The following is a 13,550-nucleotide window of genomic DNA, read 5'->3' on the forward strand; positions in this document are numbered from 1 at the left end:
ATTTTGAGTCCTTCAGCAGAAAAAAGGCACATAGTATCCAATCCTGTGCTGGTGGCTGCTTGCAAGGCAAACACGCTGATCCTCCAGCTGCTTCACTGATGTCAGAAAGACATCTGACTCAGCCAAGCATGGTGTCTGTGGGCTACTTGGAGGTCATTTGCAAGAAGCTGCTAGCCTTACTGGAGAACATTTATGGAAAGACAAGGTTAGAGCACACAGTCTAGCTGACATCGGTCATGTCACAGCAACACAAGGGTGGGCAAGAAGGAGGTGACCTCCCAGCCTAGGTACAGATTTTGGGTTATTTTGGGGTTTATTGATTGATGGGGGTTATCTTAACTGTGTCCAAGCTGGAGAGAGGACCCAAGATTCTTCTCCGGGAGAGTCCCAGCTGGGTCACCTTTGATCAAGCAGATAATGAGGTTCTGTAACTCTGGCCTCAGGGCTGCTCTTGCACAACAGCAGAGATTTGGTCAGACAGGAAAGATGTGCACAGACAGATGAATGCCTCCCACCAGGGCTATATAGCTGAATATGGTACCTAGACAATGGCATCCCACAGAAAAGCCACACTGGCATTAAAACAGGCAGCCAAGCTAGGCAGCTTTTTCTCTAACCGGGAAACCATGCAACAGCCGCCTAAAGGGATCACAAAGGAGGTACAGTCAGGTGTGGGAACTTGTTTCCTCTCTGGAGGAGAAAGAAAATCTCCCTTTTTCATTAAAAATCAAGCTATCCAAACTCTACATATTCCAGGGCATGCTCTGTATTCCAGTGACATGAGTTCTCAGGAAAGTTGTTCCATAGAGACTGCTTGCCTTCCCAGTTACAATTTTCAGGCAGCAGCTTGTTATCTGCTGGCAAAACCACATCAGAAAAGAGCGATGCAAAGAAGATGGCCGTTGGCAAGGCATTGAGACGGTCCACCCATTTCTTTGGATGCTGCCACGCCAGTGAAAGTTGCCATCTGCCCAGCCGACGGGGCAGAAGGCCATGGAATAAAAGGAGAAGCCGATGAGGTCCGCCTGCACACAGCAAGGACAGGATTCCTTGGTGGGTGAAGACGACAAAGCCGCGTTTACCAAGCACGGTTTCTGGTGAGAAGCACAGCATGGACGGGAGCCTTCTGGGGCCGGAGAGCCCCCCTCGGGACCCTCATTGCGGATGAGGCTGATGTTACGAAGCGGAATGGAGGGGGGAGGGTGTCGCCCCCCTTGACACGGCGGCGGGGCGAGGGCGGTCCCCGACGGGGGCGGCCGTTGGCGGAGCGCGCGCGGGGCGCCGGCCGTTGGACACGCTGCAGCAGCGCGGGGAAGGAAGGGGGGGGGGGGGGGGGCGCGCGCACCGCCTCGGAGCTCATAAAAGCGCCGCCCGGTGGGCCGGCACCGCGCATAGCCGGACTGGGCGGCGGGAGAGCGGGCAAGGCGAGCCGAGGTCCGCGGGGGGGCGGTCATCGCCATGAGGGAGATCGTGCACATCCAGGCGGGCCAGTGTGGAAACCAGATCGGGACCAAGGTGAGCCTGAGGGGAGCCGGGGCTGCCGCTGCCTGCCCGCCCACCGCTTGCGGAGACTCTAGGCGCCTGGGAGATGCGCCCGGCCGCTTCTCTGGGCTGTTTTGCCCCGCGGGGCTGGGTTGTGCCAGCCGCCCCCCCACCGCCGGCCGCTGCCCTCCCGTGTCCCGGGAGAGGCGCTGCCGAGAGGCGCCGGGCGCGCTCGGGACGAAGGGCACAGCGCATCTCACCTCTCCCCGTGACCATAAAAGGCTTTGGGAAGTACCGAAACCAAACGGGACTTATTTTTTTTATTTTTATTATTTTTATGTTTAAATCGGCCGGGCCGTGGCTTAAAAGCGGGGAAGGGCGGCAGAACTCCGAGCAGCCCCCTCCAAAACTGAAACGCCGCAGCCCGTCCGAGCGAGGAGTTGGGCGGCCGTTTGTCCGTTGGGTTTAAATCCTGGTGCCTGCCCAGCTTGTCCCTGCCGCCCCGTCCCGTCCCGGGCTGGGAGGGGCGGCGGGCACGCCAGGAATCCGGCAGCTGCGGCCGGGCCGAGCCACCCCGCGGGACCGCCGCCCCCCGCCTGGGCACTGGGCAGGGCCCCCGGTTCTCCGCAGGGGAGTTCCCAACCCTCTTCTCCTTTTCCTCTCTTAGTTTTGGGAAGTGATAAGTGATGAGCATGGCATTGACCCAGCCGGAGGCTATGTCGGTGACTCAGCGCTGCAGCTGGAAAGGATCAATGTCTACTATAATGAATCGTCGTGTAAGTGTGGGATGGGGAGGGGTACGGGACAGGGGACTGTAGGAAGGCACACAGACATCTGGGAGAGAATGGGTTTGTGAAGCCGTACTGCACATCTAGTCATGCTCCTTCTGTGCCATCAGCCCCCCCCATCTGATCCCAACTCACCTCATTATGCTCAGAAAAGATTATCTACGAACTGATAACTGGGTGTTACCTCCCCAGGCAGAGAAAAATGGCACAAGGGGCAGTCCTTACAGTCTGGAGGTGGAGGCTTGTTTATTATTTAACACTATGCTAGGTGTTTGCTCTTTAAACGTATAATTATTTCATCAGATGTGTCTTATCAATTGCCCCAAATTAAAATGTTGGTTACAGAAGCCTGCATCTGTAGTACTCTGATTTCGTGACTGAGAGGGTTGGGACACAGGTAATGGAGAACTCAATGGTGATTCATTAATAAGATGCCAAAGGTGCCCAAATCCTCTGAGTCAGTCTGGTGTTAAAGGGTGTTAACAGTGTAAGATGGGGATCATGAGTTCTTTGGTCTATTGACATGAACCTGTAAATGTGAATGTTTCATCTTTTGTCCAGCTCAGATTAATTCGTATTATTACCTGAGTTTCCTTTCAACAATTTCAACTGGATACAGATTCTTTTTGTGCATTGTGGTAGATATACTAATCTACTACCCTTTGCCACCTACACCAAGTAGTTCTTTCAGTGAAGGTGAATCCTTCAAGCATAAAAGGTTGTGTGATATGTTAGGATCATTTGAACATAAACCCTTCACTCACCCCATTATTCATAGAAAAGATTATCTACTTTCTTACAAAGAACATGTCAACCTTTTTTTTTTCTAATTAGAAACTCCCCCCCCCCCCCCCCCCATATCTACTGCTAAAAAAGAGCTTCCAAAATGTAATATACAATCTGTATGACCCAAAAGATGTCAGGTCTGTTTTTCAAGCAGAACTAATTTGTTCCTATGGTGCTGGGGTTTTTTTGCCACCATGACTTCCTGTACAGGAAATACTTATGTATGTACAATCTCTATAGACTAATAATATGAGACATCATGTATGTGCATTGAGAGCTATAAGTGTATTACCTTGTTTCAGAACATTAAAGGCATGCTTACTTTTTATTGTAGCCCAGAAATACGTACCAAGAGCAGTCTTAGTGGACTTGGAGCCGGGAACCATGGATAGTGTGCGATCTGGTCCTTTTGGTCAACTCTTTCGGCCTGACAATTTCATCTTTGGTATGTGGACATCACTTTTTAAAAAACCAAAACTATCCAACAGGTGTTTGATGACCAGGTGAATGGTCAAAAACTATTTCAGCTCCCTATTCGAAAGTGATTGTTAGTACTGAGAAGCCCTGATAGCTTAACAATACAATTCCAATTATCTGTAAGTCAGCTAAAAGGTCCTGTTAATTGAAAATGTAATTCTTCTGTTAATAATTTTTTCAATTAGCAAACCATTGAAAGTTTCCTATGGTATTCAAAGTACATTTGCTTTCCGTATATATGAACTGCAGAGAATTCCCTGAGACTACTTCTTTACAAGAAAACAGATGGAAATTCTGCAGAAAATGGGGGGGGGGACACGACCTTAACCACAAACCAACCAGACTACTCTTGACTTGAATTCATGTTAAATGCTTGAGCATGAAATTGTTTATTGGCAGTGTAATTCAACTTTTTCAGCAGATCCTTAAAGTATAGTAAACAGTGGAGGAAGACCAACTGTAATATGGAAAATATTGTCATATATAGCCAGTTACTGGGTTATTTTCCAATGTAATGAGGAACAGTCTGAGAGCATGTGGGGAACTTCTGGTTTTGCAGAGTTTTTGTTCTAGCCTTTACTGTTTCACTTTGGACTTGTGCTTTCCAGCTAAGCTTAAAAATGCACATTACCAGGATTAAATTTCATAGCATCCTTACAAAGTACAGAAGCATTATTGGTCCCTTTGCACTAAAGGAGAAACAGCGTGTGAAAGTTAAGGGATCCACTTGCTGAAACAGGAAGTCTGAATGAAAGCTACCACGAGAACTCTCATGTCCTTTTGGTTTCCAAGTCTCCACTAGCCACAAAACACATTTCCGCCTGCCAAGGCAAGCTTAGGTTGCAACTTAGTTTGGTATATTGTGTTAACATAAGGAAGGAACAATGCCAAGGACAGACAGAGAAAAGATAAACATTGTTTGGGTGGTATAAAACAATCTCAAGTCTGGGTTGTTGCTGTTGAGGGGGGGGAGTAAGAAGCCATGCAGAGTTACTTTAACCCTTTAACTGACTGAAAACTTTCAATGCTGTCACTATTGTTCTCCTGTATACTCCCTGGCCGTGATGTTAAGGGTCTTTTTCAAAGGAATTTTAAGTTACTTCAAGTAGAAGTAAGCTTGGGGAGAAAAGCCATAGACAGCTTTATGAAGTATGTTTCTGTATTCAGGTTTATCCTTTCACCCCTTTCTCCTGCATGGACTACACAAACCCTCCAAAAGTGAATTCACCTGACCTATGGAAATACTGAACTGGAGCTTTACAGTTTGACATACCACCAGTAAAACCAGAGCAAAATCAATTCAGAGTGTCTTCAACAATAGTCCAGTTCACTGTACTCCCTGCCAAGCTAACAATGAACCAACAGCATGTGATCAACTCGTATCTGACAGAGGCCCCTGCCAGCATCAGGCACTGTCCTCCCGACCTGCTGAATAATGCAGAATGACTGCCTGAGTGCTGAAGTAATGATCTTCTGTGTCAAAAGCCAACAAAGCATTTTGTTTTCTCTTTTAAAAATCTGGCCTGGATCCACAAAGGATTTTGTGGCAGAAGCTGGCAGTTCCATACTTGCTGTACCCCAGGCTGTAACGGCTCATTCTGGTGGAGATGTATTCTGCTCTGCTTATGTACAACTGCATGTGCCCATGTCTCCATAGCAAGTAACTATGGACCATCAATTGGGTATATTGAATACATGATCACACACTCCAGATACAGGAATTTTAGCTCAGACCAGCAGAGGACTGAGATGGACACAAAAATAATCTTAGTGTGTTAATGTTTGTGTTGACAAGGTAGTGATCTAAAAGATGAAGCGCAGGTGGAATGATTTTGCTGTACAAGAGCAGCAGGTCTCCTGACCTTCTAACAGCATATGGTTGCCCGCCAGGAACTGCTGTGAACTCTGTACATTTTTGTATTTGTCATTCTTTTCTTGTATACACCCTTGCTAGCTTTGCTGCATATATATGACCCCCATTTAAGTTTTCTGAACTGGTAGGGGCAACCACAACATGACTCTTACCCACTCAAAGGAGCTGTCTTTCTCTCTCTTAAGTCATACCGTGTGTTCTGCACCAAGGCTGTTCATACTGGGCTTTGAAGCGTTAGTGTGCAAGCTACTGATCTCTCTTGCCAGGTTTGTCTTTTATTTCAAGCAGTGAAGATGGGAAAGGAGTGAAAGAAGATTGCAGGAAATAGTTGCCATTTTAGGGATTAAAAAATGAATGGACTGTTAGACAAATGGCTTTTATGCATGTGCAGCTCAACCTGAACATGTGTGATAAACCTACAATGTGTTGGAGAAAGAAATAGTACCAAGAGCGTGGGTAAATTGTAGGATTGCTTCGTGTAGACTTCCTTTAGATCTTGGTAAATGCACAGTGAGAAATGGCAGAGGCAGTATGCTGGAGATGGGCTGCGTACAACACAGAGCTTCCAGGATTGGCAAAAGATCTACCAAGTCCTGATTTTTGTGGACACAGGCTCATTTTCTACCTAGAGATTTAGTCCTGGTGGAATTTGATCATTTTATGTGTTCGTCTAGGATTTTCAGAGGTCTGGTAGGTACCTGATAAGTGGAGGGCATCCAGTAGGGTTTCACAGGATCATGATCAAGATTTCCAGGTGTGTGGCAGCCTTATCAGAGCCATGGCACCCCCATACTGTACTGTATTGTCTTGGGTTAGAAGTCTGGAGCTTCCAGGGCTAATTGTGTATGTTTTGTGTGGTGGTGGTGATGTTACAGTTCTATAGAGCCAGTGGATCTGCAAGTATCAGATTACTGGGCATATACATGTGCATAGCAAGAAATGTCAAATGAAAATGTTGGAGACCTTAGGCAGGTGGCTGACTAGTGGACAAAGTGCAGTGTAGGAAGAGTAGCTGATAGTTGTGGGCTGGAGGGAAGACATTGCTATTGGTGTAGGCAGCTGCTGCTACAGTTACACTCTGCAGTTTAAATACAAAGGTCGTATTAGTGCAATAGAGACAGGTGGGATCTAGGAGTTGTGTGATTCAAATTAAGACTGAGGGAGTCTAGCACAGTGGAGGGTTCGAAGGAGGACAGGTCCACCTCTGTATTAGGTGTTTTACCTCCAAATTTAATCTGCAAACTAAGCAAAAGCAAGTAAAATCAGTCTCTACTGATTCTTCTTTTTTCCCCGTGAAAATAACTTTTCCACATGTGTGAGAGTAATTCCCATTCTCCTCTTAACTTGTTCTTTGTTCCTGTTCTTCATTCTCTGCTATTGTCCATTCTGTCCTTATCTCGCTGCCCACTCAAGAAGGACAATATGATGCTTACACAAGGGGCAATCTGCAAAATAAACTCCTAAACTCAGAATTTGGCTTTGTTAGGATCCTTCTACATCTTGGAGTGATGTCTGCTTGTTAGTGTGCAGTCTGATGTGCTGCCCTGTCTGTAGTAGGGGATCTGCAGATGGTTACAAGCATATTTAATTCTGGAAGGATATTACTTTGTGCTTTGCCCAGCTGGACAGGAAGTGTTGAGCCGCCAAGGTTCAAAGAGAAAAATATAGAAACATATAGAACAATGCATTAACTAACCAAATACATCATGAGGAAGCCAAGCATTTATGCAGTAAAAATACAGTGCATCACATTTAAACAATCTCCCAGCAAGCAGTTTCCCTGAATCACTGGCACCAACACAGTGCACTGGGAATTGAAATGAGATATGGTAATAGGAAGGAAGGGGAAGGTCTTGAAGAACAACACAGAAGTTGACAGCGTTATACCTAATTCTGAAAATTGCTCTTTCTGAATATCACTCACAACAGTACCACTGAGTGAGTTCAGTGGCACAATGTATGTATGTAGTAGTCACTGTGAAGAACAGGGGTATTGAAAAAACTAGTTCCCCATTTAATAATCCTCCTTGTTATCTAAGTAATAACAAAATAGTGACATAGCAAAGGATCCTTGACTGTCCGTCTTAATAAATTGAGTGGCACATAAAAGGAAAATGGAAGCCTTGGGGAGAAAGTAAGGGGCTCATGGTCAGTAATCTAATTCTGCAAGTTACTGAAGAATAGTGAGTTTGTAGGGAAACCAGTAAAATCTAAAAGGCACTTAATTTTCAAGAATGTTATTTCAAAAATGTGGAGCTTCTGCAGATCAGTATTTTCATTCAGGCTAGGTAACCATGAATTAAAAAAGCTATAGTTCTTGATATAACAAGTTCAATGGAACTTCCTAAGCCCAGCCTTATCCTTGAGTGACAACAATGCCTCTGTGTCTCACGGGAACAGTCCAAAAACCTTTTGTTTAGAAATGTATATATGTGATTTAGCTTTGTATACAGCATGGTCCTTATAAACATAATGTATTTAAATATTAAACAGTAATCTTGTGTTCATGGAATAAGCAGGATTGGGAGTGTGAAAGCTTTCAAAACAAGTAGTCAAGGCCACTTTTGCGTTTATGGAAGGTTAAATACCAAAAAAGAAAAACACCCAGAGGCATAAATGAAAACTACCAGGGATTTCAGGCAAAAGGAGAGTATATAAAAAGTTTACACTGATACTTCCAAAGACATTTGTAGGCAAAACTGAAGAGCACAGTTATCTACCTGACAGATTTATAGCAGCTTTTGTTACAGCTGTGAATCCATCTGGCATGCAAATAACAAACCTTACTAATAATTTTGTATATATTTTTTTTCCCTATTGTATGTTATTTTAGGACAAACTGGTGCAGGAAACAACTGGGCTAAAGGACACTACACAGAAGGGGCAGAGTTGGTTGACTCTGTACTTGATGTAGTAAGAAAAGAGTGTGAACACTGCGATTGCTTGCAAGGATTTCAGCTCACTCATTCCCTGGGAGGAGGGACAGGGTCTGGCATGGGAACCCTACTCATCAGCAAGATACGAGAGGAATATCCGGACAGGATAATGAATACCTTTAGTGTCATGCCCTCTCCAAAGGTTTCTGATACAGTGGTGGAGCCTTATAACGCTACACTCTCGGTCCACCAACTGGTTGAAAATACAGATGAAACCTACTGCATCGACAATGAAGCTTTGTATGACATTTGCTTCCGCACCCTGAAGCTCACCACTCCAACATATGGTGATTTAAACCACTTGGTTTCTGCTACCATGAGTGGGGTAACTACATCCCTGCGTTTTCCAGGCCAACTAAATGCTGACCTCCGGAAGCTGGCAGTAAATATGGTCCCTTTCCCACGCCTTCACTTTTTCATGCCAGGCTTCGCTCCTTTGACAGCCCGAGGCAGCCAACAATACCGAGCGCTCACTGTTCCAGAGCTCACCCAGCAGATGTTTGATGCCAAAAATATGATGGCAGCCTGTGACCCAAGGCATGGGCGATATTTGACAGTAGCTACTGTCTTCCGTGGTCCCATGTCCATGAAGGAGGTTGATGAGCAGATGTTGGCCATCCAGAACAAGAACAGCAGTTACTTTGTGGAGTGGATCCCAAACAATGTCAAGGTGGCAGTGTGTGACATACCTCCTCGTGGCCTCAAGATGGCTTCCACGTTCATTGGCAACAGTACTGCCATTCAAGAGCTCTTCAAAAGGATCTCAGAGCAGTTTTCAGCCATGTTCAGGAGAAAGGCCTTTCTCCACTGGTTCACCGGAGAAGGAATGGATGAAATGGAATTTACAGAAGCAGAAAGCAACATGAATGATCTGGTTTCAGAGTATCAGCAATACCAAGAAGCAACAGCAAATGATGGAGAGGAAGCATTTGAAGATGATGAAGAAGAAATCAATGAATAAAGAAATTAGGTGCACTCTTTTCCAGGCCAAATTCTCAAATCTGGATTTCTAATAATTAGGCTTATAAATCTGTATTCAGGCTTAAAAAATAAGAAAAAAAGGGGCATGAGTTTCAGATATTAGAGGTACTCTTCAGAGTCCATTGAGGTCACTGAGAACTGAGGACATTCAGAATTTCTGAAAATCACACCATTTCTGTTCATGAGACTAACGTAAGGCATTTAGCTAAGACTTTGGCTTGAGAGTCTGAACACAGAGATTGCTAGTTTGGGATCTTTTTTTTTTTTTTTTTTCCAAACAAAGTTTGTTGTCCCTAAAGTTGTACAAGAGAAGACGTAAAAAAGGCATGAAAATCTACAAAATAGAGCTGCACTATTTTCATCCAATTATGCGTAAAAGAATCTTGTGGGTTTAAAGTATTCATTCTGTACTGAATGTACAATATTGAACTGCCAGGAACAAAATTTATTCATAATAAAAAGAAGAAAAAGTTTTTAGTTATTCTGTACAATAACTGTTAACAGTGATATTTGACTCCGATCCTCTAAAAACAAAATAAAAAAGATTAGTAGCCTCTCAAGCAAAAGTGTTTTGGGCAGTCAATACTATATAAATATCCAGTGAGCTGCAGGCCAGAGGCTGGATTTATGTTATGTGACTTCATTGCTTGCTGCTGAATAATCACAGGTTATATATATGAAATCTATCCATTTGTGATATGTTCTTCAAAGACCCTTGGGGTTTAAAGTGGCACTCCAATATCGCTGGTCCCCTGTTTTCCTGGCTATCACCAGTTACTGCTGCTACTCCTATCTCCATTCTACCTTGCCCATGTAGCTGAAATTCAGATACTTCACAAAACACGGTGGGAGAGGGAACATAGGCCGCTGTGTTGATAGATCTCACTGCCTAGGTTTGTAAGTTGACCACACCTATAGGTGCTATGCATGCCTTGTTACCAAGATAGGTTAAAATCACTGGACTGATTAAGGTTAAAGTACAAATAAAAGTATTTATCCAAAAATATTTGAAACAGCTGGCAAAACAAAAGATGAACAACAGTTTATCTGCTTACACTAAAGCTGAAACAGAAAGGTCTCTGTCTTACCCAGCTGACTTGCCACCTTGACAAAGTGACTGTTGGGCACCCGCTCGTGCATGCTTTATGTTTCTGCTCCTATCAGTTAAACAGCCCTGCTCCCTTAGAGAACCTCTCCCAGAGAACACTCTGTCTACATGGAATCTCCTATTTAGGTCAGTTTCTAGGCAACAAGACAAGCAAACAAAGGAGAAACCCTCCGGAAATCCAAACTTTAAATGCTTCAGGAACTCTTTGCTCTTTTTCTGTTCGCCTTCAGAAGCACTTTCTAAGCAAAAGTGTTGCTCACTACTTAAAAAGGCACTTTACAAACATAGTGTAACTTCCAAAGAGCCATTGCTTCTAACACGATGATGTTATGTTAGTTTGGGGTTCAGGGAATGAGAATCCCTTTATACTTCATAAAGTATGTGAATCAGGCAACTGTTAATCACATAAGCTGAAGCTGTCCGCTCAATTTTATTCTACACAGAAACGGAACCAAACTAGTTTGAATCAAGTACAAGTTTTTCATATAAATTGATTTAATGGGTTGAGAAGAGAGTCAGTCGGAACATACTAACCAAACTGGCTTTGGCGCAGGTGTATGGCAGCGACTAGGAGGGCCTGACTGATCATCTTTTGAAGGGTCATGATGGAGTCAGCAAATTCACAGGGGCCACATTCTTTGCAATGGCTGAGGATGCCTAAAGAATTTATGACTAGCAATAGAGCACCTTTAAATATGTATTTTATAAATGTTGCGATCTGTTGTGGCTATTTATTTAGCACGGCATGAAATTAAGCTAAAACACAATATGTATTAAAGAGAAATTAACCTTTAGTGCATTACAAAGCAAAAATCCATGGGGAATAAAGCCATTATTAAACTTACAAGGTTAGTTGATGCCTTGTAAATGGCAAGCTATTAGCTTCGAGAGGGAGGAGAGCCATTAATCAGCAGTGGCAGAGACTTTTCAATTGCAGCACTAGTATAGCTGCTTCTGAGTGAAGTAGAACCAGCCGCCTTACAGCTTGTGGAACTGCATTTTGTTGTATTACAGAATTCATAACTAGGTCCCAGCCATAAATGCTGGTATTACCGGGGGGGGGGGGGGGAAGTTAATACTTTAAAAATGCCAGGAATCTTGGAGTTGCTAAATAATTGAGTCACTTCGTGAACCAGCCTGTCCTTTATTGCTTTTCATACGCTGACTCAAAATGCAGAACATCATAGAGACTGAGCCTGTGGAATACAGATGACCTGTGATCCTGCTTTGACTATTACCTGTTCTTTCACATGTACTTAGTTGAAACTGTTCGATGTGAATTTCTAGAATGTGTGGAGGTGGGGGAGGCAAACTAATGCCTTCCTTAGAGAAAAAAAAAAAAAGGAGGCAGATTTTTTTCCATCTGATTGTAGGGGGAAAAAAAAAAAACCCCAACTCACTGAAATGAACCCAGGAACCTGTAGTAGGAACATGGTCAGAGGACCAGTTTGCATGAAAGCAGTAAGAAAGCCATGGGTAGCACAAATGCTTCCTGTTTGTTTGTCTTCAGTCAAGCAACTCTCAGCATCTTCCTTTCCTGAGGTAAAACTGAAACTTGTTTTAGTAATGGCTTTGGTGAACAATTCATCCAGTTGCACTTCCTTTCAAATAACTTCATGCTTTTTTTTTTTTTCTTGGAAACTTGTTTTATTTTGAAATGTACCTGCCAAGTCCCACCTGGCTTTGGTCCTCTTCACATTCCTCACCTATGTGTTTTTTCATTTTCCCCCTAGTTTTTCAACCTAGGCTCTTGCACCTTTTTTTCCTGTGCCTAGCCCACCTTCATTTTCCCTTTACTGCTTTGCACCTGGCCACAGAGAAATACATAGAAGCAGGCTGCCAGGACAAGCCAGACCTAAGAAGGCCTAGAAGTCCAGCTCCTAGTACTGCCCAGACACAAAAACAGCTTTGCCAGCACTGGGATAAGGGGAAGAACCAGCAACCTACATCACTGACACCACTGAAAATGAAGTGGGCAAGGTGCACCAATCGGGCGAGGAACCTAACCTGGTGGGCCAGCTCCTTTGCAAAGTCACTCTGGTCAAAGCACACAAGGAATCAGGCAGACCCTTGCTTTACAGACGTGACACTCCCTGCACACGCTACCTTAACCAAGCCACCGTCGGCATTCTCTGCATCCTGAAATTACTTCATTTCTTCTCTGGCATTTGTATTGCCTTAGGAGAAAGTGGTCACCTCCTGGGAATGGGGTCAGGTTGGGAAAGAGGTATAGCTGCTCTCTTCCAGCATTGGGAGGAGTAGGGAAAGCGGCTGTCTCCGTGCTGCGCAACTTCTACTAGCTGAAGCAGCACTGCTCCATGTGTTTGCAACAAAAACTAATCTGGCCTTACTGGCAGCCACAGCACAGACTAAACTTGATTTTCTTCGTTTATGTTAAACCACCTGAAGTCTTAAATTTGTGAGTAGGAGGAGGCTAATAACCCTCTTTAAAGAAGCAGGTTGGGTAAACAGGGTTTTTTTTTCTTTCACAGCTTTGTTTTGATTCCAAAATCCCAACACTGTCAACTTCTGCCACTTTTGGCACAAAATGCTGTGTCTTACTGAGGTAAGACTACACAAAGCAAGTTAATGCTCTAAAATCAGGGCAAAAGGGACTTGCCTCTCTTTTACATTATTGTATGCTTATTAATTGCATGCTGCAACTAAGGAGTGAAATTTAAAAGTAGACAGCACAAACAGGGAGTAAGAGAGAACAGTTCCTGGAAAGGAGATGATTCTTTTACAGTCTCATAGTGCCACTGTGAAGAGTTAGGTAAGGGGATTTTTTGGGGGGTGGTTGGTTGTGGTTTGTGGTGGTGTTTTGGGGGGGGGGGTTAAGTAAGGAATGAAGAAATGCAGTATTCTGACCTTTACGGCATAAGCACATTTAGCCCCCAGCACCGGCTACAAATTGCTTATTCTGGACAAGAAGTGTTCAGCTAAAGGTAGGGAGGGATAGAACAAACAAGGCATTACTACAGAATAGATGTAAGGTACAGCACTAGAGCATGTGCACAGAAATCAGTCACTACTTTACCGTGTGCGCAAGATTTAAGTTTTATAAAACAAGTTTACTATTGCAATAAATCATTCTAAATTTTGACTCCAGTAATAAAGGA

At 44.0% G+C, this 13,550-nt stretch overlaps 1 protein-coding gene across 1 annotated transcript; it reads left to right on the forward strand.

Annotated features, from left to right (window-relative positions):
- The first annotated feature begins 1,353 nt into the window (after positions 1–1,353).
- Positions 1,354–9,889, forward strand: TUBB6 (tubulin beta 6 class V). The gene is made up of 4 exons (XM_075744489.1): positions 1,354–1,515; positions 2,150–2,258; positions 3,391–3,501; positions 8,240–9,889. The coding sequence occupies exons 1-4, from the start codon at positions 1,459–1,461 to the stop codon at positions 9,301–9,303; spliced, it is 1,341 nt and encodes a 446-aa protein (XP_075600604.1). The 5' UTR covers positions 1,354–1,458; the 3' UTR covers positions 9,304–9,889.
- The last annotated feature ends 3,661 nt before the right edge of the window (positions 9,890–13,550 follow it).

Source organism: Balearica regulorum, chromosome 2 (genome assembly GCF_011004875.1).
Source record: "Balearica regulorum gibbericeps isolate bBalReg1 chromosome 2, bBalReg1.pri, whole genome shotgun sequence".
Classification (NCBI taxonomy): Eukaryota; Metazoa; Chordata; class Aves; order Gruiformes; family Gruidae; genus Balearica; species Balearica regulorum.

What these genes read in the sequence shown, in the direction of transcription:
- TUBB6 (XM_075744489.1), top strand. Translation starts at nt 1,459, where the DNA reads ATGAGGGAGATCGTGCACATCCAGGCGGGCCAGTGTGGAAACCAGATC. An exon ending in GAAACCAGATCGGGACCAAG is followed by an intron (nt 1,516 to 2,149) that starts GTGAGCCTGAGG and finishes TTCCTCTCTTAG; the next exon opens with TTTTGGGAAGTGATAAGTGA. An exon ending in CTACTATAATGAATCGTCGT is followed by an intron (nt 2,259 to 3,390) that starts GTAAGTGTGGGA and finishes TTTTTATTGTAG; the next exon opens with CCCAGAAATACGTACCAAGA.